This window comes from Opisthorchis viverrini (genome assembly GCF_000715545.1).
Source record: "Opisthorchis viverrini unplaced genomic scaffold opera_v5_33, whole genome shotgun sequence".
Taxonomy (NCBI): domain Eukaryota; kingdom Metazoa; phylum Platyhelminthes; class Trematoda; order Opisthorchiida; family Opisthorchiidae; genus Opisthorchis; species Opisthorchis viverrini.
The window spans coordinates 794,138-818,280 of NW_008751689.1; the positions used below are offsets into that span (position 1 = coordinate 794,138).

Consider the following 24,143-nt stretch of genomic DNA (forward strand, 5'->3'; position numbering starts at 1 on the left):
CCGGAAAGCACGAGAGACCAGCAGAGGATGAATTACTGTGACTTAACAACGGCTAATATAGGATCCTGACACGGTCTTGAAATCATCTGGGCCCCGTCCGAACCACGAGCAACCAACCTGCATGGCCGGAACGAGTGTCACGGAATTGGAATCGACCAATCAGCGGCCGAGGTAACTCTGGGTCCGTTGACGAGATAGTTGGTAGGTCCGTTGTCCAACACAGGTGCATTTTCTTCAATGTGGTTAGGCATGTGTTCTGAAACGCACCTCTTTGCCAACTTTGTGGCATATAGAAAGAATAATCTAGAAAGTATTGGGGCAAACCCCCTTCCAATCCGTCTCCCCATATGGAGAAACACGTTGGCACCGTGTTTTATTCCCGGAGCTCTAGTCTGTGAAACCTCACACCAGTTTTCATCTGTCTGTCGTTTCATCGCAACTTCATCCACCTCAGTAATGATTTCTCTATGGACCCATCTGCTGGGACTGACAGCCCCATTCGTTTTGCATCGGTTTTGGCCGGCTGCAGGTCAGCAGGGACCGACAGCCTCATGCGTCCAGGAATTGATCTTCGTACCCAAATTCCCAGATTACATAGTGGGTTTCAATGGCCGTTCTATGAATCAAGCAGGACAACAAGCTGCTCTTGCTCGTCCACTGGACTCGCTCAACGTTGCGCTGCATGTCGGAAACAAGAATCCAAGATACAGCCGTTCTATGAAGCAGGACAACAAGCTGCTCTTGCTCGTCCACTGGACTCGCTCAACGTTGCGCTGCATGTCGGAAACAAGAATCCAAGATACAAGTGCTCCATCAGTCCACTCGGTTTCGCTTTCGCACTTCTGGAGGTGCATACGGCTCTGTGGCAAGATGCACAGAGGCCGGCGTCGTCCTAAGTCTCCGGTTGGAAGAATAGTTTTTTTATCGGATACATGATGGTCGCCAGCAATGGACCCAAATTGATCACATCGCCATCAATCATTGATGACGTGGATCACTAACTGACTGTCGCTCCTTTTAGTACAATTGTCTGCATTCAGATTATGCACCCGTCCCGATTCGTTCCTGTCTTCGCCTATCAGGATCGCGTAAGGGGAAGGCAGCTAGCCTTGCGGTTGAGAGGCTCAATGATCCCGAATTCCCTAGAATCCTCTTCTGGACTCTCGCAATTGCTCAGTCGCCGCATGCCACTTAGAGCGGGACCGCTACATCCTTTCACAGTGATGGGATTCCTACCTGCAACGCTACCAACTCCACTCAAATGGAAGGAGGAAAACCCTTCGTCGCGGAGTTGTTTATCAGAAAACACCAACTAAACATTTACAGACTATTGGACAGGAAAGCAAAACTCTCATATGTACCTTGTTTACTAAAAAACAAATATCCGTCTTCTTGAACTTTCTTAGATATTCATTGACTTGACTATAACCGTAAACAAATGCTACAAAGCAGTTCCACGAATCCCGTAATAAATTCGACCTTCCATTAGACGAAGGCGGACCAAAAAAAGTCACATGCTACTCTCGTGCCTCAAACTCCACCCACTGCCACTACCAACTTCTTTGAACGCGTCGATACTCGCCGTGTGTTCATCGTATCTTCTTAAACTAACAGACTAGCTCTGATGTCATCAAGGACGGTTTTTACGGCGCCTTTGGCGTTTTATTGTGGTGGGTAGAGGGCTCATGTGGTTGCCGGGGCTATGAATGCTGAGGTTCATTTGGGATGTCGTCTTGGATTTGAATCGTGGACAATGGGAACGCCTGTTGCAGTTGTGTGCTGACCACAGATTGTCTCTATGTAGCAATAATTTCCGAAGCTGCTTGACCACATGGTGCTCCCGCATGCGACCTTTATCTCCCATTGATCGCATCGCCGATAGTTATATATGGTGTGGTTACTGCTTATTCTGTGATCTCTATCAGGACTTGGATCACGCGCTTGCTGGTTGCTGCTTCTTGCATTTTTCAGGGGAGTGCAAGTTGCGCGCACCGCCTGGCTATTGAGAAGCTCTCAGACCCGGATGTGAAGCAGGTCTACCAAACCATCTACTGAGGCTCCTAGACAACACACCCGCTGATGTTAGCTGTTACTGGAATGTATTCCTGCCGGTTCTGAGTGTTACACAGCCTGGCTAACCGTCAAACGTCGCATGAGAAAAAGCACTCACGGATCGAGGTGCTTGATGGACCCAGGAAGCTGAGGGTATTCACGAAGCGATATAGTGTGGAGGTATGTGTAAAATACTCTAGCGTCAAAGAGGTCTCTGGAGAATGAAACAACCACTGTCAAAGACGGCTCGCTTATATGTGAAAAAGGAACGCCAGGATTGCTGGGCTGAACGCTTCCAACAACAAGTCGGCTGCCTATCTGCAGTTGTTCAGCCACATTCCGGATATAATACAACCCTTGGCAGTAAAATTGAAACCCTGACACCGAAAATAAGCTAATGGTAATCACAGAGAAGTTAACTGCGCCATAACCAGACTATTTGTATCGCTTATTCTACTACGAAGGTGTGCGAAGACGGGACCCGATAGCGGTGAGCAGGATTTCAGCGGGGAACAGGCTTTGTATATGTCTTTACACTCCGTGGAATAAAAGCATGCGTATAGGCGCCCTCCACTTCAAAAGTGAGCTCGATTCTGTTACGCATTCGTTTTCAGTACGCCTGCGCAACAGGGTCTGCTCCAGAACTTCGTGAATATCATGCGCTATTTGCATTCGCATACTTGTGGCCACGTGACCACATATGGGGAGCTCTCGGAAACCTTTCTTAGGAGCAGTGGTGTCCCATAAGGGTGTCAACTCTCCATTTTCGTTTAGTTTTGTCATTGGTGATGTAATAAGGCGAGCCCTGGGAGGTCCCTAAAACCCCGGTGTCTGTCCAGGCGAGAACTTGGTCGACCATGAATATGCAGATGACATCGTTCTCATTTTTGAAAAAGAGCACGAGGCACAAGTATTTCTAGAAAGGCCCTTCGGTATGCGCTCTGCATCCACGAGGTGCGCAGCCATGCTGCGGGACATGAGGCCTTTGAACATGCCTTTGAGAACTCAAGGAATAACTGAAATTTGTTAGAGGCAATACAAATCTTACAGATTGCAATCACTCTATGAGTAGTGTGGCGGATGAAGTGAACGTACAAATCTCAAAGCCTAGACTTCCTTTTGCCAATTTTGCATCACTTTCGGTATCCAAAAGGCATCTCACAGAATCTCAGAAGACGCATATATCGGACTACAGGGTAGGCTGTTTTGTCGTGTGGTTATGATGCTTGGACACTTTGAGCGAAGGATCTGACACATCCTTATGTCTTTAATCACAGATCCTTCAGAACCGACTGGAACCAGCTAATTCGCAGTGGGGTGACCAGAAGACGGATTTTAATGAACAGGAGATACGTCGCTCAATTCAAGGCTGCTGTCATGTGTTTCCGTACCCAATTCGGGTTGGCGGAAACCTTGAGGTAGAGAATTTGACATAGCAAAAGTGTGTGAAGTATGTGGCAAAACGCTTGGGAACTGTTGGTGCTGTTCATTATCAGGTTGGAGTGGACACCGGGGTTTGTGGTAAATTAGCCCTAGGCCCCCCATCCTACCTCATTTCTTTCTTCCATCATAAAGCTTTATTCAAATCAATTGACACGGTTGTACACCACCGGTATTCTCATCTGGTGTTACTTTCACTGATGATGATTATGTCGATGATTGATTAAGAATGTGAGGTAGTAGACCGGTTGCTGAAACGCTGATAACAGCTTAAAGACCTTCTGAGACCCCTGACTGATTACATGAGGGGGTGTACAAACTAATAGCCGTACACTGTAGGTATTGGAGAGTAGTTGTTGGCTTCTTGGAGTTTTTCTGTGATTCCAGGCCTCTTTAATAGATTCAATCTTTAATTTGGCAACTGTCCGTCTTTGTTATCTCCTGAAATTCGGACCACCAATCTTCTGTCCCAAAAGAGAACCAGGTTTGAGATTGCGTGTTTGGTGTCTGGAGAAGTTTCCTGCAGTTAGACTCCCATTCCTCCTAGAGTGTTTGTTGTACAATTTGAATGCTGGATCTATTCCATTTTTTGCAGCCGGTTCTCGTACGTTCGTTCATGAATTCGCCAGTCTGTGGGGAATAAATTTGTTTGCATGACTGTACCCTGATCGCCATTGTCTAGCTGGTGTACGTCCCACGCACTGCACTCCACTCAATGAGTCTTTTTGACGATTTACCCGAACCAGAGCTGTCCAACACAGCAGTTGGTAGGTTCATTTTCCATTTCCTAACAGATTCAGTGGAGAATACCGAAGACCAGTTACAGAAGGACAAAAATGAAACTTCGTGCACCACTGCAACTGGTATAGCTAATATGACATGCTCACCATACCTTGTAGCGTTGCTTCCGTTAATATCCTGTGTAGTGGCAAGAAAGGGAGAAAGACCGGAGATGCAAGATGCCCATGTGTGCATAGACGACTTGTCTATTTATTTCCGAAACTTCGCGCTGAATGAAGTGTACTCTGCAGTTTTTGATGTGTCATCAATAACACCGATTCTCACGCAGGTGTAGATTGAGTTACTATGCCGTTTTTGATGGCCATGGTGGATGTAAAGCTTCCGTCTACGCTTCGAAGCGTCTTCACTTGTACGTATGTTCGCGTCTGCCCAGAAGTAAGTGACATTATACCTCATCTGTGTTGTAACCGTTGTGTGTAGCTGCAACCTTTTAGCTTCATTTTCCTCTTTATGTTCTTTGTGCTTTCAATCGTACTAGTTAAGACGTTTCCACATAACCTGAGGATTATGGGTTCTCTGACTGTTCGGCTTATATTCGTTTATTCGTTTTACTTTTACCGTGGGTTCGAGTCTTAATCATTCTCGGGTAACGATAGTTATTTATTATGGTACAGTCGTATCTGTATGTTTTTGTTCTCTCTATCTGCCTCAGGCGGGTTAGCGCCAATTGAAAAAGATATTAAACGTGTGTTGTACGATTCCTTCAAGAAGACGGATGAGGATTTTCTTCGGGAGGCGAGTAATCAGTGAGTTGTTCGCTTTGGGTGTTTCACTACGTAACACTTTCTGTCTCCAAGACGTCCACACTGGAGGGATGGTAGCACCGCTTCAACCGTTCTCATCGTGAACAACACGATGTACATCGCCAACCTTGGAGATTCAAAAGTACGTTTTACTATGTTTCTGTTGTCTGTTAAAATTACTGCCTCAACAGTACCAGGTAATTACTTTTATGTGAGAGGTGGGGCGAGATGGCCTAAGTGATTGGAGCGCGAATGTACTGACCGGAAGGTCCGTGGTTCGAACCCGACTTCTACCTCTCGACTTCCTCTGTCTAGGCTTGGGCAACCTGGCAGTATCCCGGCCCTTGTGCTTCTTTCGGATGGCGGCACCGAAAGGGTGCTACAACTAAACGATTTTTTATGTGAGAGGTGGTCTTCTTTTCAACAAGTTCCTCTCATAGAAATTCATCGTTTTAACTCCGGTCACCTTATTTCCCACTAAAGCAGATTGCAACATGTTATCAATAATAACTTGATTTGGTGGAATATATATAATGACCCGGAGCGCACTCTCCTTTTGCTTTGAAGGCCGTTTCATGTTATTGTCATCAACTACCCATTAGAATGGTGGTGTCGTTAGTTTATCTTCGCTTCCTAGCAGTTGAGAAATTTTACAAATAGGAAGTAGCGTTTGCTGTTACCCAAGCTATAAAATGAAAAGCACGACTTGTTTGGTTGACCAGATGTGACCACTTGGTAGTTCAGGGATATTTACTTGTAAAGCGGCCTTTTGTTCCCTGGCGTTTGTAATTTAGGGAAAGTTGCCCAACTGCATACCATGATATGGGAAATTGTATTACGAGGAGCTCTATAGGTAAAGTCATTGTGTCCTCTGCGATAGGAGTGTGGGGACAGTAAGGCGTTTCCCACAGGCGATCAGCATGCCCACATTGAAGCAGTGATGCTGTCTTCCCCCGAGAAAGGACGGAGTAGAAAAGATCGATAATAAAAACCGCACACTTCGATCGCCCAGCGGTTAACCGTGACTGCCGGTGCATCATTCAATAAGGTCGAAATACTTTAAAAACCCAACAGTTCAGTGCTGCTGTATGCAGCAGCACTTGGTATGAGACAGTAATTCCTTTCTGCGTCCTCAGGTTAAGCCGGCCCTCTACAGACAAGTGTGTTCTCGCCTATTGAGTCTTTGAGCCCCCAACAATCACTGCCTCGCAGTTCAGAATTTTAAGTCAGGCCAGGGTTAGGGTCTCAGAACAAAACCCGATATCCTCAAACTGCCTTGTGGGTCAGACTTGTCAGTCAAAGACCCGAGGTTTGGTACCTCAACCAAACGGCCTTCTTCGGATTGGGCAACCTGGAAGTATCATTCGCCGTTCCATCTCTTCGCTCACCGACCTCCCCCTGCACCCTCTGCCCATCCGCCGAACCATACAGTACCATCAACCCATCCACCAACTCCCCTGGCCACTGCCCCGTGTCTAAACCGTCGCCCAGAAGAACAAACCAAACTAATCACCTACTAAACTCAAAAGGGATGATCTACATTGCAGTCTTTAACGTCCGTATTTTATGTCAAGTTGAGCACCAGGCATCATTTACTTTCCATATCTGTCGAAGTATATTGTGTCTTCGGAACACGTATACAAAACCCCACATCTGTCGTGCACCTCAAACCGCTTAGGACGAGCTCAAATGTTCCACATTTCATTCTTCGGGTATCGGGTGATCCTGAGGTAATGGGTCATGGTGTCTACAATGTGGGAGTTACACTCAGCCTCAAGACCGAAAGCACCTCACTGGACTGAATCCCAGTAAACAGTCGTCTTTGCGCCATCATCATCATGGAGAGCATGACATCAGTGTTCAACACCGATGTTTCGCTGTTGTAGTTTATTGTTAGACGTAGTTATCATGGTTGTACGTGGGTTGGGAGACTATCAGGGGCCCACAGCTACACAGGAGAACGATAGGCTCCTCAACCAAAGCCTTTGGCTCAAAAGCCTGACCGCGAGGCAGCAGTGTTTGATGTGAAATGCGAATACATTACCATTTCTACGGAACAAATCTCCATATGTTCCACCCTCCAAACCGGAGGACCAGGAGACTGTTTTCTTCAGACCTCTAACTATTGGCCAAGCTGGTATTGGAGACTGTGAGTGTCGCAGGGACACCTCCCAGTGTAGCCTACTTGGTCTCTGAGGTGCGCAAACCGTTACACCACGGTAAGATTCAGTCTCTTCGTGACGGACTCGTCTTTGCGCTGTGTGGTTGTCTAGCTCAATTAAGACCAGTGCAGGTCGATGCGGTAAAGGGCGTTTATTTGTCGCGTGCGCGTACGCCCTGACAGACTGCAGTCCTGAGACAGAAGGACGGGTTTTATCAAGGTTTGTCGCAACTGTTTCGATCAGTAAGAAGGACGGATATAGCAATCCTAGCGGATGCTATGAATGCCCAATAAGTCTGGAAGAAGCGCAATTAAACAGTAGGTTTGGAGTCGATGCTTTGCCTACGGATAATGGGGAACGGCCACTTCAGTTGTTTGCAGGTCATCGTCTGTTCCTGGACATCACAAAATTCTAACACAGACGCTCACTTGGAGGCCACCAACCGCAAGACATTCATGGACCCAGTTGGATCATGTGGTTACCAGTTATCGATGGAGAGCGTCCACTAAAGCCTGTTGTTCCTTCTGGGGTACGCAACTTGACTCTGGTCATACTATTGTGCGGGCCCAGCTATCAGCTTGGTTTCTGTCAGCATTAGGTATGCGGAAGCAGAGTAGTTCCATTCGTCAGTTCAAACAAGTTTCAATAGCTCAAGAGTATTGAGCTGACCTGGAGAGAGTCTTGTAGGCAGCGCACAGAGATGCAGATGACGAAGACTGCTTGGAGGCTGAATAGAAGTGGGTTAAATAAGCCATACGCTCAGCTTCAAGAACTATCTGTCCAAGCCATCTGACTGGACCAAATGAACACGGGATATCTTTGGGATCAGCATATCTTATTGTGACCGAAAAGGTCATACCAGCAACTAGTGACTGGAAGGGCGCACGCAGATCCCTCAAGAGCTTGAGGAGTGACGGAGAACGCTGGTGGATTTCGAAGGCTCAAGAGATAGAGAAGGCTTTCACTGCAGACAACATCCGTGCCCTATTTCAGTTGATTCGATCAACCGGTCAAAAGAAGACAATTGTTAGCGATACAATACGCGTAAAGACGAGACGGCAACTCACAAAACCGTCCTCTTGAGCGATGGGCTGAACTTTTCAGTGGACATTTCAGCTGTTCTATTTTATTACAACCGCTAGTAGAATCCAGCGCCGTCAGCAACTAAAATTTAGTGTGAGATATCACCCTTTCAACGCGATATTTCACCTTTCAGGGATGGTCTGCACCTCTTAGTCTTCAAAGAAACCAGTACGATCCTGGTGGACGGCCTGACAACCATGCTGCAGAATACCAGCCGAATAGAGTTCTTCGATCGTCATCCCAGTCTTCAGAAGGGGTGCAATGTCCAAAGTGCTCTCTGGTATTATTTTGCTCAGGTCGATCGATTATCGGGAGAGATAGATTCGTGAAAATCAGGCTGGTTTTCGCCTTGGTTGAGGGTGTGTTGACTGTATCTTTACCTTGAGACAAGTTCTTGAACAGCGGCACTTTCAGGCGTTCCACGTTAGTCGTTTTCCTTGATCTGAAAGATGCTTTTGACTCTGTCGATCGTCAGAAACGTAGGCGATGTCTGACGATTAGGTGTCCCGAATTTATATTCCTTATGGGGTAGTGTATACGGACTCCTGTGGACGTGCGCCTGAGTTCACCTCGTCCAGTTGTATCAGACAAGGTGCCCTTTCTCGCCCTTCCTCTTCAAGACATTTGAAATAACCCAAATAACTGCCGCACGGTTTGGCATGCGCTTCACACCTGCAAAGTGTACAGTGCTGGTGCAAGACTGGGTAGGATCAAACCCGAAGCTGATGATTTCAGACTAGCCAGTTTACGTGGTTGATAAATTTGTCTGGCTTGGCAACTGTATGGGTTCCAGTGGATTGGCTGGAAATAAGATTACTTATCGAATCGGTAAGGCCAAGGCAGCTTTAACCAACTTCCGATACCCATGGCGTTACGTCATTCTATCTGGCGGCGGCAGTTTACACAGTGACAGTGCGATTCTGACTACTTTATGGATCAGAGACGTGGTCTTTACGTGTAGAAGACATACAAAGGATGTCATTGTTTGACCACCTGTGTCTCTGAAACATTAGTCGGGTCTAGTGTGAACATCGGATCAGCAATGCTTAAGTACGCGAAAAGAAGGAACTATTCCGCTTTGGATCAACTACTCATACTTCATAGGTTACACTGGTTGGGTCGTGTACTTCACATACCAGAAGAACGTGTGTCTCGCAGAGCTCTTTTCATTGAACCTTGAGTGAAAGTGGCCGAGAGGTGGACAGTGTATGGCCTAGCATTGGAGTATGAAAACACTATTAGTCAACTCAGTCAGGTGGACACCTGTCACCTCCCTTGATGGGGACCCCGGGACTCAACACCAATGGTTAATGGCACTGGCAGAAATGACCCAATCGCGTAGTCAGTGGTGCACGCGCATCCAAGATTTTGCCTATAATGGGTGGCTACCCGGTTCCAGAACTTACTGAGCATGCCATTATCTCCAATGCTTGGCTGTATCTCCCACCCTCTTCCCCTTTTCGGTGATCGAAACTGTAACAGATGGCACATGTACCTATGGTAATGGTTTATAGCTGAGAAATTGCTTGAACCGATTGATTTCGAACGGCGCTACTATGATGCACATCAGTGTACAACCAGAGTTGAGTGGAAGGCGTGTCCGTGTCGACCGGTAGCTTCAGGAGGTTGGGGCAGTGGAGGAAACAAGAACTGATAATATTCAAAAATACTTTCAGCTGGTCGTTGCAACATACCAAAAAATTTCCCATGATAATAACCGTTGGTGGTGCACCGAAAATGGTGTATTGGTCACCAAGAAAAAGCATCCTCATGTTTGTTGGGTCGAAAACTGAGCGAAAGTGAACTAAACAACTGTTGCTGTTCTGTCGGACTTTCGATGAGTCACATAACTCTGGAGGGAGGAACTGGAACCTCCATTGTCTCGGAGATATGCGAGTATGTTTTCTCCTTCGAGTCTTGCTAATCTAGTGCCCTCTTTGTGTAAGAGAAAAGCTTGAATTCTCAGTCAGTGCTTGTTTAACATATTTGCAGATGTAGCCTGGCTCAGCTAACCGCTAGCAACCTTCAAAATGTTATTAGTGATCCCAGCCTTAACATGTCACCTAGATTAAATTACTGTCCACCGTCTTGTGATAATGTGCAATGGCCTGACCCCGGAACAGCAGGCGAGATTCTGGTTAGGAATCAATAAAGCACTAACGCACATACGGTCTACCCTTAATTTCGAAGGCGAGTTTGATTTTGTTGGCCTATCTGTTCCTCTAAACCAGTGGTTCCCAACGCAGAAGATTCAATGACCTCTGTTTAAAAGTTGTCGCAGAAAAACGATCACCGTAACTCAGTCACCAATTGTGCAGATAGATATGGTTTATCGAAATTTGGTCCCTTGGTAATGAAATAATATCACGTGTATCACGTGTCTCTCATAATATTCCCACTCAGTCTTTCATCAAACTTTCCTAGCAAAATAAATGTGAATCACTTAATGTGTACCTCGTTCCAGGACTTCACAGTCGTACGTTGTGCAGGACGGAGCGTAATGACAAATGGAAATGTGGTGAACGTGTTTAATAGCATGAGTTACACCAATGATTACACCAACTGGTATTTAAAAACGCAAAAAAAATCCGCTGTGGATTTTCTTTGAACCTAGACAAGGTTGCCCGCTAGATATTTCAAGGCAGCTCTAAAATGGGAAGCTGGAGTTTCATCAGTGACTTTTTTACCGACTTCTGTTGAACGAAAATAGGTATGCAATTTCAGGGTAAGCCTCAAACGTACCAAGAGATAAGATGACAAGGTAGTGTTTAAATTTTGTGCAAGTGTGAAAAATTCTCTGGTGGGATAAGTTTACTGAAAATGCAACCAGTGTGAGGGATTAAAAGTGACTCGTGGATTTTTCTGATCGTATCGAAATACAAGTTGTGTTGATGTCGTGATTCGCGTTCTCACTCTTGTGATCAGAAGCGTTATACCAGTACTTACCGGTATCTAACTGTCATTTAGAAGATACACGGTTTCGTAGCTGATAATTGATGCAGAAGGACAACCATCAGATGGAATGGGAGAGGATGTAAAAGATACACTTATGGAAAAATTAGAGGTGTCAGCAGCAGTAGAGTTTCGGTTATTCCTACTGTTGCTTGCAGCGGTTCTTATTAAGCGATGGTCAATTTGGTCTGGGATAACAATTTTGCATAACCCTTGTCTGTCTGTTGGAATGTCCAAGCCTAAACAGGGGGATGCTTCGGATCCTCAGTCGGAGTTCAGCTCAGAAGTAGTCAGCATGTGATTGACAGGGAAGTCCAAATGTTACAGGATTGGTTGTCGCATGTTCTTCTTTCTCCATCCGAAAGACCAGAGGCCTGTTCGCCTAATTCTCTGGTTCCTAATCTGGGAGAGTAGGTCCTTCGTGTGGTGTTAGCTTATCGGTGATAATTCAATCAGCGAAGTTACCCCTAGATGCGTTCCACTAAGAGCTGTAACCCCAGTCCTAATGTCCAACTACAAGTAGTTTTGCCATCTTCGGAGATTTGTATCCAAATTGCGTCCACTTATTTAACCGACATAAAGCCCAAATATATCAGAACTGAATCGATTGCATTTTCAAGCAGTTGAACAGAGGTTTCAGCTTTTTGAAAGGTTTTGTTTGGTTGAAAACAGACTACTCTATTTTTTGACAAATACACTCATTTGCATATCAATTTGGTTTTCACGGGAGGCTAAACTAAATCTCTGGTTCATGATATTCTTCAACTGAATGTGCTGCACACAAGCCGCCTCATGTTTCGGTCGGTACGATATTTCGGTCGTGGGTTGTTGAAGAGTTTTGAGCAACCTTGTGAGTAGTTTGCTCTATGAAGGCTACTCGGCATTATGCTCGGTGGCACTTCTGCGTCAGCTAGCAGTATTTTCCGGAAAACGTGATGGCTTGAATAACTGTTGGAGTCCATCTCTCGAGAATTTTTCCCACTACTTACTTGTCCTTGGTGTCTTCCAAAAGACTAGGTTAGTTTGTATTCTTTACATCACTAGGCAAGGGATTCATCTAGGTGTGCTGAGATTGTTCATTCCGGTAACTTATTTTGTTGGCAGGTGCTTCGTAAGCCTCAAAGCGTAGCAGTTGACCATAACTAACCATCATCGTTTCTAACTACCTTGTTCAGGTTGTTCTAGGTCGCATGGTGAGAGATCTACATCCGGTATCCTCTGATAATGGTGACTCAAACAAATCAGAAGAAAGCCCCAGTGGGTCCTATTCGCTTTCTGCCGTCTGTTTGACACGCGACCACAACCCGATGGACTACGAGGAACGGCAGCGTATTCAAGCTTCTGGAGCTTCAGTTCAGAATGGTCGAGTAAACAATATTCTAGAGGTCAGTCGCTCGTTTGGTGATTATCAGTTCAAGAAACAAGGAGTTACCTGCATTCCTGATGTGAAGAAGTGCCAACTGACTCCAAACGATCGGTGGGTAAAGGATTTATTAGTAAAAGTTTTTTGTATGGTTTGTGTGTTGTGCAGTTCATCGTGATGTGCTTATGAAAAACTATTAGAAATTCCTCCCTCCCTGCGCATCTGCTTCTTAGAACACGTCATCTCATGCCCGGCAACCTTGAACCAAGCGATTTTAGAATCATGTCACGAATGTGATTAGTCTTCTCTGTCTGAGAGAAAATTCCACCCTGAATACCGAACTTACTCTTGCTAACAAAGTCATTCACTGTGTGTGGACGCACCCAACACATCGTGGCTTTAGAGCCTACGTTAAGACGAAAAGACTGCTGAAAAATATGTTTGTGTGCATTCAGCTCCCACCGTATAGCTCAGCTCAGCTAGCAAACCAGATGATATCTATGCTATCCGAACTGTTAAAATTCTCTTCAGTAGTCATCTTTGAGTGGGCTGACTGTGCGGTCAAGGTGCTCCCGGGGCGTCCGCTCACAGATACCGAGTACACAGACGACATAGCTCTTCTTAGATCTGACTCCATGGTGATGCAAACAATATTAAATAATTTAAATAATTCTGCCTCACGGTTTGGCATGCTCTTCACACCTGCAAAGTACTACTGCAAAACTGAGTGGGCTCGAACCCTAACCTCGTGCTTGCGGATGAACTGATTGAGGTAGTAGACAAATTTGTTCACCTGGGCAGCTGTATCAGTCCCGGTGGTCTCGCGAAAGTTGGTACTCCCATCCGGATTGGGAAGGCCAGAGCAGCTTTTGCGAACTTACGTCATCTGTGACGTAGGCGTGACATCAGCTTCTCCGTCAAGGGTCGAGTTTCATCATCATTGTCAGCTGTAATGACTGCATACTTGTCGTACAGTGGTTGTAGCTGCCACAGTTTCGTTCACCGGTGCGCTCCATATTGCTATATGGCTCAGAGACCTGGCCGCTGCGCGCCGAGGACGTCAAAAGACTCAGTGTTTGAACATCGATGTCTTCGGAGCGTTGCTCGAGTGTGGTGGGAACACCGGATAAGCAATACCGAACTACTTCGAATGGTATTCGGAAGAAATAACTCACCCTTGATAGACGAACTGATCACACTGCATAGGTTGCGCTGGCTTGTCCACGTTCTTCGTATACCAGTCGACCGATTGCCTCGAAGGGCTCTTTTCGCACAACCTCGTGAATGGTGGAAACGAGCCAGAGGCGGTCAAACAATGACTTGAGAGCAAAGTATAAAAGCCATTACCAACAGACTCAGTTGCGCTGGTCATTTCCGTCTTCCTAGATGGGGACTCCGAGACGGGCCACATCGATGGCTAGTGACATTGTCAGACATGGCCCAGTCGCGCCCTCGATGGTGCTCATGCATCCAAGCTATTGCCTTCAATGCATAGCTACCTTCCCAATTCCCGCACTTGACAGTCCACTGAAACTGCTGTATTTACGTACCAACTTATCAGCTCCGCTTCCAATGCGCAGTTACCTACCTCACCTCTCCAAACAAAACTATGGCAGCTACAACCAATGTACGGCGAGTACGCGGTTCTTACAGCTGACAATGATAATTCCAACCAACAGCCTCCATGCTAATAGCTTAAGACTACTGATAGGCCTCTACGATCAGCAGGACATATCGACACTCATCCGTAATTCGCTCATTTCACATGCTGATTAGCTTTTCGGGTGAATAGTTCTCAGATGAGAGGTTTGCATAATGCGTGATTTGCTTATAATCCGTTGACAGTGTGAAAATCCAAATATCGTACCACCAATAAATCTGGTACCAATAAACCTTCCTATTTAATTTTTTGATCGATGAAATATTGGGACAAACTCTGGAAGGTTTTCAAATCCCCGGTGTCTAAATAGCCTGTGGCGAAAACCTTGTCGATCTAGAGTATGCATACGACATCGTCCTCGCCATCAAAAAGAAGGAGAAGGCGCAGGTGTTTTTTGGATGAACTGACCAAAGTCATCCAGTTCTTTGGTATGCAATTTGCACCCACAAAGTGTAAGGTCATGGACATGCATGGACATGCAGTCGCTAAACACTCCACTTACAACCCAGGGAGACATACTCGAAGTTGTGGAACGGTTTACGTAGCCTGGAAGTTGTGTTAGTGTGTGACAGATGATATCAATGCACGAATCTACAAGACCCCGGGTTGTGTTTGCTAATTTGAGATACCTATGGCGTCAAAGGGGTACATTACTGAATCTCAAGGGACGTGTGTCAGGCTACGGTGCGGGCTGCTTTGTTGTATGGCTGTGAGACTTAGCCTGTTCGAGCAACGGAACTGAGACGTCTTCAGGTGTTCGACAATCGTTGTCCCAGGATCATAGCAACGAGGCAATTAGAAGGCGAGTTTTCGGTTTTGCGACGGAGTCTTTCATTGAAGAATGTGTCCAGCGCCAAGAGCTGCGTTGGTTATGCAATGTCTTGCGTATGCCGAACCATCGAAGAGGGTACTGTTTTCCGTGCCCAGTTGGGAGTGTTGGAAGCGGAGAGGTGACCAATCCTTGACCTGGCAGAGGGGTATGAAAGCGGTAACGAAACGTTTGGGTTCTGTCGGTGCTACTCTCCTTCCAGGATGGGGACCGCGTAATCCCCTTTGTGCCTTGTTGGAGACTCTGCAAGCTATGACTGCTAATCGATGTCAGTGGCGTTTGTGTGTCTGGAGGCAGAGGCACTTCGAAATGAAAGCTAGAAATAAAAAGAAAAAAAGCTAGAACTTAGTCCCTTCCACATCCACCTTTATTTTTTTATTCACAGTAAGGCTTTAAATCAATCATTGCTGTACGGCAGTGAATCCTCAGTGTTGAACACGGATGTCCTGCTGTCGATGGTCAACAAATCTAATAATGATTTTTTAGATTTTTAGGAAACGGCCAATGTCACTTATAGGTTACATCTGAACCCCTCTCGAGGCTACACATTTTAGTGACAGCATTTATTGTTGTGTTTAGGTTTTTATATAATCTTTTTGGGTAAACGTGTGTTTACGTGGCCCTATGAGCTGTTTTTCTGGTAGTTCATGTCTGCTTGCTCCCTGGGGAAACAAGGAAATGAAAAATATTCCGACGCCCAACATTGTTATAGGCACACTCATCATAATAGTAAGTCGAATATCCAGAGATTCGTCGGCCACCTGATGCTCATACCTACAGTATTATGTCATCAAACCATAGCATTGCATTCTGTCGGTTGCTGTACGGCTACTTTCTTGACTTCCTGGCACGATCCAAGGATTAAGGCTTACCATTGGAGCGTTGTTGGCCCGCTTGCTACTGTCCAGCCTTGTTTCAGCTGCTATGGTTCATTTGTATTGCTTGGCACCTCTGTACGGATTGGTTGGCACAGTCGATGCTTCGAAGCACTTTGACTTTCCTGGCTAAACTTTCCGACGATTTCGATTTGTGCGCGGTGTTCCATATAAAACAATAACGAGTTTTTATTTTCAGCGGTGCAGCCAACTAGTCGGATGTAAAGTAGTACCCTTCGGTCGTGGTTATCACCGATTTTTACCGTTTAGACCCCTTCAGAGGGGTTGCTTTGCATGAGAGAACCCTCAGCTTGCGGTCGTTCCGCGAGTAGCTTGTACTATTAGGTCATTCTAAATCACCTGAGTAGGAATGCAAACACCAGAGGAACCCTGTCATTCAATTTGGTGAGTACGGACAACAACTTAAGGGATTGTTGACTTATATGTCAAGCGGATATCAGTACTCACACCTGTGGGTTGCACCAAGCAGTTCCTTTGGTAACTTCTCGGTTATGCTGAGTTCGGATTAACCTGAACTGATGCGGATATTCTTATCGCCTACAAGGCCAGCTGCTTCACGCATGATTTTTCTTTGAGTAGTTGTACGAGGAAACCGATTAAGAGGATGCCTGAACTGAGTGTGAATTGACTGGCTAAACGGTGATTTGTGTGTGATGGTGTTCACTGGTGTGTTTGGATTGAATATTGTGTAGACAGTTACGCTGGAATGGAGCCATTTGGATTCTGTCACTTAATGAGGAGCAGGTGGGACCTTACCAATACTATAGGACAAACACCTGTGGAGAAAGTGCACACATTTGCGAAACCATTCAGGATAAACTCTTCTAAGTATGAGCGAAAATAATGAGTAGAGTCGAGGTTAGTGAGATCCAACTGAACTCAAATCTCTGTAGGGACACTTGGTGACAGTTGACAAGTGTGGATGCTCGTACATGATTGGTAATGTTGAATAAAGGTCCAGGAATAGAGCGGGCAACTGGGGATACGTCGTCGTTACACTGACGTTCGGCTGCTCCAACCGGTGTTGGAAAGCACCTTTGGGCGCGGCAAATTGCATGGTTGTTCTCTGTTTGTTCGCTGTTTCCTATTGCGTTCGCTTGTATTACGTATTTCGAACTTTTTAATCCTTAATTATCTGAATACTGTTTTTTTCTACTCCTCAGATTCCTACTCATCGCGTGTGATGGTCTGTGGAAGAGTTTCCCACCGGACGAGGCAGTCGCTCTCACTAATCGTCTTCTGCTGAAGGAGTTTGAAGCTCTGAGTTCCAACGGCAGTCAGGTTGTTTTTGTTTGTGTGGAGGCAGTCGCAATAGATAATTGTAAATCCCATCACAGTGTTAGATGATTCTCCACTTCAATGGGCGGAAGCGAGTGATTGATTCTGTCCAGTAGGTTGTTAATCCAACGTTACTACTGATTATTGTTGTAAAGTAAGCGTGGGAGATATTGGCACTTGGGCGTTTAATCGAGTTGGTTTCCAACTACAGTCATGCACCCTGAACAACTATCACGGGGAAGACTTTCCGTGTATGATGATGGTGTCTCTATGGACGGGTCGTCCACCAGGTCATGATCGATGGTTAGTGCATTTGTGCACTCTTCAAAGTGACTGATGTAGTTAATTACCTCAACTTTGAGCTGAATTTCTTTCGAATGTATCAGAACTTATTTTGGACGGCTGGTCGTGGCTTGCCGAAATCAGCTTTATTTTTTTTTTTAAAAAAAGCTTGTTTATGTGTAGTCGACCGTTCGTAGCTCGTCATTTTGACCAGTTTTGACCGATTTGATCTCACGACAACTGCCATTACCTTGAGGGCTTGAAGCACTCCAAAAATATTTCGCCAACAGAACATCCATCCGAGCAATATAATCAGTAGATTTACTACTTGGCAGTAAACAGAGTGGACCCCTTTATCTTTCAAATGGGGTATCACCTACCTGGACCGAACTTCTAGGTATTTCTGCTCTTGATGTTCATCCAAGTGGACGTATTCAGACAATAAGATTGACAGATCCGTTGAAGTAAGTATACAGACGTGTGGGCGTTATCTTGGACGCCAAAACCGCTTGAAGATGTTTGTGTGGTCAACTCGAGTAGACATACCGATATGCAGAACAACACACTAATTAATTGCAAATATCCATGAAAGTTGGCACACCTTGCAGTAGTTGGTCGGTGCGTGTTATTCTGTTACTATGCTGGTGGATGAGCTGTGTTCCACTTTGTTATCTTCGCAGAGCGATCTTTCGTCTAATCCGCCTACCTGTGGACTCACACAGCGTCATTTGGAGTCCGTATGCTCCCATCTCGTAAACGAAGCAGTACTTCGCATGTCTGGGGACAATGTGACCTGCATTCTTCTCGTCTTCCCGGACGCCTTCAAATCACCCAACTCCATATCCCCGGCTTCTCAGGTTGTCAAAGATCCCCTTTTGGTCAAGATGAATTCCGAGGATACGTCTAGTGAACCGCCCCCCAAGCAGTCCCGAATATGGTGATCCTTTTTTTCTTCACGTTTTTGTCATCTGTCTGTACTTCAAATCTCATTTTAGGTTTTTTTGGCCGTGAAACTGTGTTATTGCTTACTGCACCTTCCGCAGTAAGAATACCGAATCCAGTATATCGACTGCTTGCTGACCTGGTGCTTTGATGTTCGTTTCTACTGTGTATATATACATACATTTGAATATAATCCCCAACATTTCGCCGCCTTCTGTCTTCCAAAGGGCATGCTAAACTGACGTCCAGTTGTGTTTGTTTGTCTCGCTTGCAGTGCGTTTGGCAGTCATATGCTTTTATCATCGGATATTTACACTAATCTTTTAGTGGGGTCTTCTGTTTCGGTTTCTCTCGTTTGCGTTTCGAAGACCACTCAGTATTGAAATGCAAGGAGTTGTTTGTCTTGATTTCCGTCTGTCGTAGTTACTATGGATTTCTGTCGGGCTCTTCCATTCAGTAAATGAATTTCTTCATCGATATTCGCACTAGTCAAACGAAGTAGGGCAGTTTTAGCAATAATTAGTTGCAAGCACAAAAATTGGAGGCTAATGCACTGCTTGGTTTGCCTCAGTCGTTTGAGAGAATAAGACCGTTTCATGAATATCGTGGTGAGGCAATGCTCTGTACATTTGGTGCAGGTAGAGTCCCAGACATTGTTGGTACGGAAAACACCGGAGGAAAAGCCCGCCCACGAATGCAGAGATGTCTTCTGTATTCTTTGCATGGACGTCTTTGTCTTTTTAGGTCAGTTTGATGTTGCACAATCATGACTTTGATATTAGATTCGCGGTGGTGCCTTCATCCCACGGCAGTATCGGCTTTTCAGATGACAGGTTCGTTAATAGTTGGTCTTTGGGTTGTGACTGTTGCACGTTTACGCCCGGTGAAAATGACTGAGCAGCTGGGGCGGTCAAAATAGAAATGAAGTGGATGATATAACAGTTCCTCAGAAATTTTCTGTTTTGTGTTCGAATGTACCTGAGGATACTCTGGTTGCTTGCATGAAGCTGCTGCATTCGCTGGTTTTTCAGCGTGCCTGACGCCTGACTTAAACTGTATACTGAGTTTGTTTCGTGTATCCAATGCTTTGTGATAATTCACATGGAATATTGATAACTTTCAGTAGTTACCTGAAGCTTGAGGTTGCCAGGTTTCTCCAATTCACTCTCTTCGGCTATTCGTCTGGACTATGATATCAGTGCTAAGATTGATTAGTTGTCCGCCTAGGTTGTAAAATATGTCTGGAAAGTCGGAATTTGAAACGAAAGACTTAGGTCACCATCCGACTTACCTTTTTCCAAGGAGTCTATAAAACAGTTGAACCGGAGGTGACAGGGAAAGAGGCTGTGTGTATTGATTAACCAGCTAGTGTCATTTCGAGTTACTATGCACGCTATCCACATAAACATCATGACCTAAAGCACGAAAGATTGTTTCCACATAAATCTGCTTCATTCAATCAAGGTATCGATCGTAGTCCGTTCATCTCTGCATGACTAGTCCTGTCAGTAACAACCGTCCATTTAACGGTAGCTATTTTAGTGTTTACTGTAATCAACGTCAGCTTCAATGGACTTGACTGCGGGGATCCTTTTCGCCAGTCAAACTTTGATAAAACCGCTTTGTTTACATTTGTAAGATTGCAGACTGCGGTGCCCCCTTTATGAGAAAATATTCCGGTCAAAGAAGTAATTTCGAGTAGTATCAAATTCTCTCCATCGCAACCTGTCCCCCTTATAATTCAAGAAAACCCATTTCCTGGTTCCTCCAATAAGAAATATTGGAGTTGATGTATCCGGTACTGGACTATAAGGGCTGATGGACTGTCACGTATGGCGTCATAACCAATACCGCTCCATTTCCCCGCCAGATAAGTAGGGTTTTGTCGGCCGGATTGTACTGTCCTTGGCCGATAACTTTACAGACACAACCGCTCCCAAGAATGCGGCACATTTAAATTGTGAATTGAGGATAGCAAAGAGCCAACAGGTGGAAACCCATTATCGTTTTCCTGTTATGTAGATACAACTCTTCGTCACAAGTCATCTCGCCTTATAGTTCTTACTCGAGTCCAGTCAGTCCTGTATGACAGCGGTGATTATTCAGTCGTACGTTCGACTAATATCCTGTTACTTCAGTAGAGAAGAGCTTGTGGTGCGATTCTTGTTATCCACCCTCCAATTGAGGAACATCTCCATCTGGAAAGTACTTTGGTAGCTCTTGAAGCTGTTCACTCGAACAGTTGAATCGGTGCTTGTCTCCATTGAAGATTATGCTAACCATTGCTTTGCGTAAAACTCTCCGTCCAAGGCGGGCCATTACGGGGATGGGCTTTTTTACGAAGCTGTGAAGCAAATCGGGCCCGGCAAGAAACGCTTATGTAGGTTCTTGAAAAAGCATCATTGCTAGGCAGGGCGAATGCCACTTTACATAATATAGTATAGTCGCTTGTTTTGCTTTCCGTGGTTATGTTGTCCAAATTTTGCGCTTACACCGCAAGGGGCATTGCTATTGCAAATGTGGAACTAAGGGCATAGTCAGAAGAAATTTTGTGATCTGCTCATCTAATGGATCATTGCGCTTTCCCAACATTAGTTCGTGGCCAAGACTACGTATGAGGTCATTGGCCAATGAATTTACACGGTGGTAAGTTTGGGGGTTTCCGGTAAGCCTAGTCCCATTTCTAGCAGGTCTATTCGGCCGCTACTCGAAAGACCGTACACTGTGTGACCAGCAGGGAACACTGAGGCTCTTTAGCAGAATGACCTCGAAGGAGGGGCATCTTACCTGGAGGATTTCGTTTCAAATCTGCTTCCCTTATTCCGTACCACGTAAAAGCTACTTTAGCGGCATTCATCTCGTGGTAATTTTCCACGGCGGGCTTCATGTCCGATTTCGAAGCGGTTTTATCTGATCAGGTTTAATTGACGCACCTGTCAACTCAAGCGACACGTCCTTGCTCATACCGGTTTGTCACAGCATGTTTGTCTAAGATTTGTCGCAAGGTACAAGGTTATGGATTCAGGCGTTTTTTTTTATTGGTTTAGCCTATGCGTCCGAAACTGAGATCCTGATGAGTTGTCAGATAGTCGCTCATAATTTTTCACTATCCTCATGGAGGGCCTGCTAATCTAGATGATACCCGTGCTAGGCTGCATTTCCAGGACCGACGATCTCTACTTCACGAGTACGGTACGGGTTCGCTTCATTTCCTTGCATTTAGTAGTGAATGATTGTTTCGAAAACCTGGTAGCGTGAATAGGGATTTCGCAAAGGGGTCGGGAAAGGAGTGGTACTCTACCATAATCAGATGTTCAGTGTGAACATATCAAGTAAAAAAGCACATGAATTCACTGTCATTGACTACCTGGTTTTACGAACCGAGGCTTCTTGTGGTCAGTATAACTGTGAAATCCTGGTTGGATTGTGCTACTCTGAATTTTCACTGTCTTTTACGTTTTCACTAAGATCTGTTTCTCTTCCCATATTACCTGTAACTGAAATCCCACTACTTGACAGCATGCTGAAGCTCTTTTCTGTATCGTGTAGCCAAGGATAGCAAACGGAGTGCACAATAGGCTTGAGCGAATGAGCCTTTTAAAACATGACCATTGACTAATCTCAGACATTTGTAATGCACTACTCATAAGATTGCTGAAAACTCGTCGACAGCCCTTCTTGGGGCTCATCATGTTGTCGCAGTCCCCGAGTTTCCGTCAACCTTATGTTCTACTTGAAACCAAATGGCACGAAATTAGCGAATATACACTCATTTGCAAACTAATTTGGTTTTTTGAAAGAATTTTCAGCAACCTTATGAGTAGCGGATTACAAATATACATGTATCGCGATATCTCGAATATCGTAACGACTGAACAATGAGGCGGCCTGGTAAAGCACATTCAGTTGCCTGGAAACATCGAAACCGAGAGATTCAGCTGGGTTCCAGGTAGGTCTTTCGAATAACCAAATTAGTTTGCAAATGACTGTATATTCGCTAATCTCAGACACCTTTATCTTGGTCAATCCACTCTGCTCTGCTCAGATAAGAAACTTGACTCATTCAGACAGTCTGAATACTGACGAGCAGTTAGAGTTTTTGTTTGAATAGCCATTCGTCCTCGCAGAGGACTTGGTAATTACAGAACCGTGTGCTTTGTTTTCGATCGGATTTCACGGTGAACATATGGTTGGGTCCAGAAAAGGCCTAGCCACACAGGTGTTTTAGTCCGTATCAGGGGTTTGAATAATTTATTAACTCAGTTTGTGAGAGTGAGATAATCAAAATGGGATTTTGATGTAGCATTGCTTTAATAGTTTGCAAACTTCAAACTCCCTGTAATGGGCCACTGAAAAGTTAACCACAGTGAAATGGAAGACGGTTTTGGACAGCCTACACGTTTTGCAACCGCGTTTACTTTGTGTAATCATCTTTTAGGTGAATTAAATGTCTGAACAGTCCTTCTGTAATCTGAGTTGACAGCCTAGATAGTTCTACAGTAGTAGTATTGGGTGGCACAAACGGTAACATTTTATATCAAGGTGGTCTAATTTTCCCCCGGCAAAATAATCGGTCTTTTTCTGAGAGTTTCTTGTACCACGGATTGAGCCAGCGCCTGAAAATGTCTCGTGTTGTTTAGGGACTTTGGCTCGGCTCAAAATTGACGTCTAGAATGGCCCGGGTTTCCAATTCACTGTGTTCATTTCCGTCAGTTTCGTTCCGAAAATATTGTGCCGTCACATCATGGTCTGCTATGCGCGTGTGGTTTTCATCCAATGACACTTCCTATCTGGATAGGTTTCATTTTTAACCGTTTTGTTGATTTTCCATCCATTTTTCCGACGGTTTACGTCCAGGAGTTCTTAGTGCTGCTCTCTTCGACTTCATTCAGACGTAAAATGTCACTTCTTTCGAATAATGAAGGAAATTTCTTGCTAAGGCATTCAGCTAAAGTAATCTACCATTGGGTTTCAAGTAATCCGAAAAATATGGAAACAAAGGGACTGTTGTAATACAACTAGGCAACATAGGGATCAAAGAGAGGAAATGTTCTGGTTATCTCAATGGTGGATCGATCGGAATAAAGGGTAATCTGTCCATGAAAGTAAAGTGAAGATATTTCTCCAATGTTATCCCATGGAACGAGGATCCCAGTCGTCGATAGAATCTAGCGCACCGAATTTATCCTTTTGTTGTGAGGGCTGGTTATCCGAACATTTCTTGTAAGTGGTGAGCACGATTCGCATGCGACAGACATCAACTCATTTTTTCTGCAGTAGCTGGAAGGATATCAGCTGTCCTGTGTGTATCACGTGATTGATATCTCAGAAAGGAACGTGACTGATTCACAGATTTTGAGAGACTGTGTCGTCAACGATAACAGTTTACTCTTCCTGAATTATCAACAAGGTCCGTTAGCTGGATTACCATAGTTTTCTTCGTAATCGTGTGTACGTATTGGTAACACAGGTGTGCTCTTCCATTTCATTTTTTTCGTGTTCCAATTTCAGGAGTTTTCTATTAGCAGCACCACAGTCAACTCGTTATCGATTCATCCCACCATATCCATCCCGTAAGCAGCTGTTAAATGATCTCCGTTCTTTTGCGTTTCCCATGGTAAGTGCCGATTCTGCGGTTTGTCTAACCCTTTGTGCATCAG

At 45.0% G+C, this 24,143-nt stretch overlaps 3 protein-coding genes across 3 annotated transcripts in view; 2 read left to right on the forward strand and 1 right to left on the reverse strand.

Moving 5' to 3' along the window:
• Nucleotides 1–4,390: 4,390 nt before the first annotated feature.
• Nucleotides 4,391–18,682, forward strand: T265_02615 (hypothetical protein; the record flags this gene model as incomplete). Its single annotated transcript, XM_009166913.1, has 6 exons — nucleotides 4,391–4,668; nucleotides 4,946–5,039; nucleotides 5,091–5,178; nucleotides 12,409–12,710; nucleotides 17,145–17,262; nucleotides 18,222–18,682. 4 exons carry the CDS (start codon nucleotides 5,149–5,151, stop codon nucleotides 18,480–18,482), a joined length of 711 nt encoding a protein of 236 aa, XP_009165177.1.
• T265_02617 (hypothetical protein) overlaps nucleotides 15,035–24,143 on the reverse strand; it is a gene marked incomplete at both ends in the record, with an annotated part of 31,300 nt that continues 22,191 nt past the window's right edge. The window contains one exon of the mRNA XM_009166915.1: nucleotides 15,035–15,401. Coding sequence (XP_009165179.1) covers nucleotides 15,035–15,401 — 367 coding nt within the window. The remainder of the gene's footprint in view (nucleotides 15,402–24,143) is intronic.
• T265_02616 (hypothetical protein) overlaps nucleotides 24,072–24,143 on the forward strand; it is a gene marked incomplete at both ends in the record, with an annotated part of 52,206 nt that continues 52,134 nt past the window's right edge. The window contains one exon of the mRNA XM_009166914.1: nucleotides 24,072–24,100. Within this exon, the coding sequence (XP_009165178.1) occupies nucleotides 24,072–24,100 (29 nt within the window). The remainder of the gene's footprint in view (nucleotides 24,101–24,143) is intronic.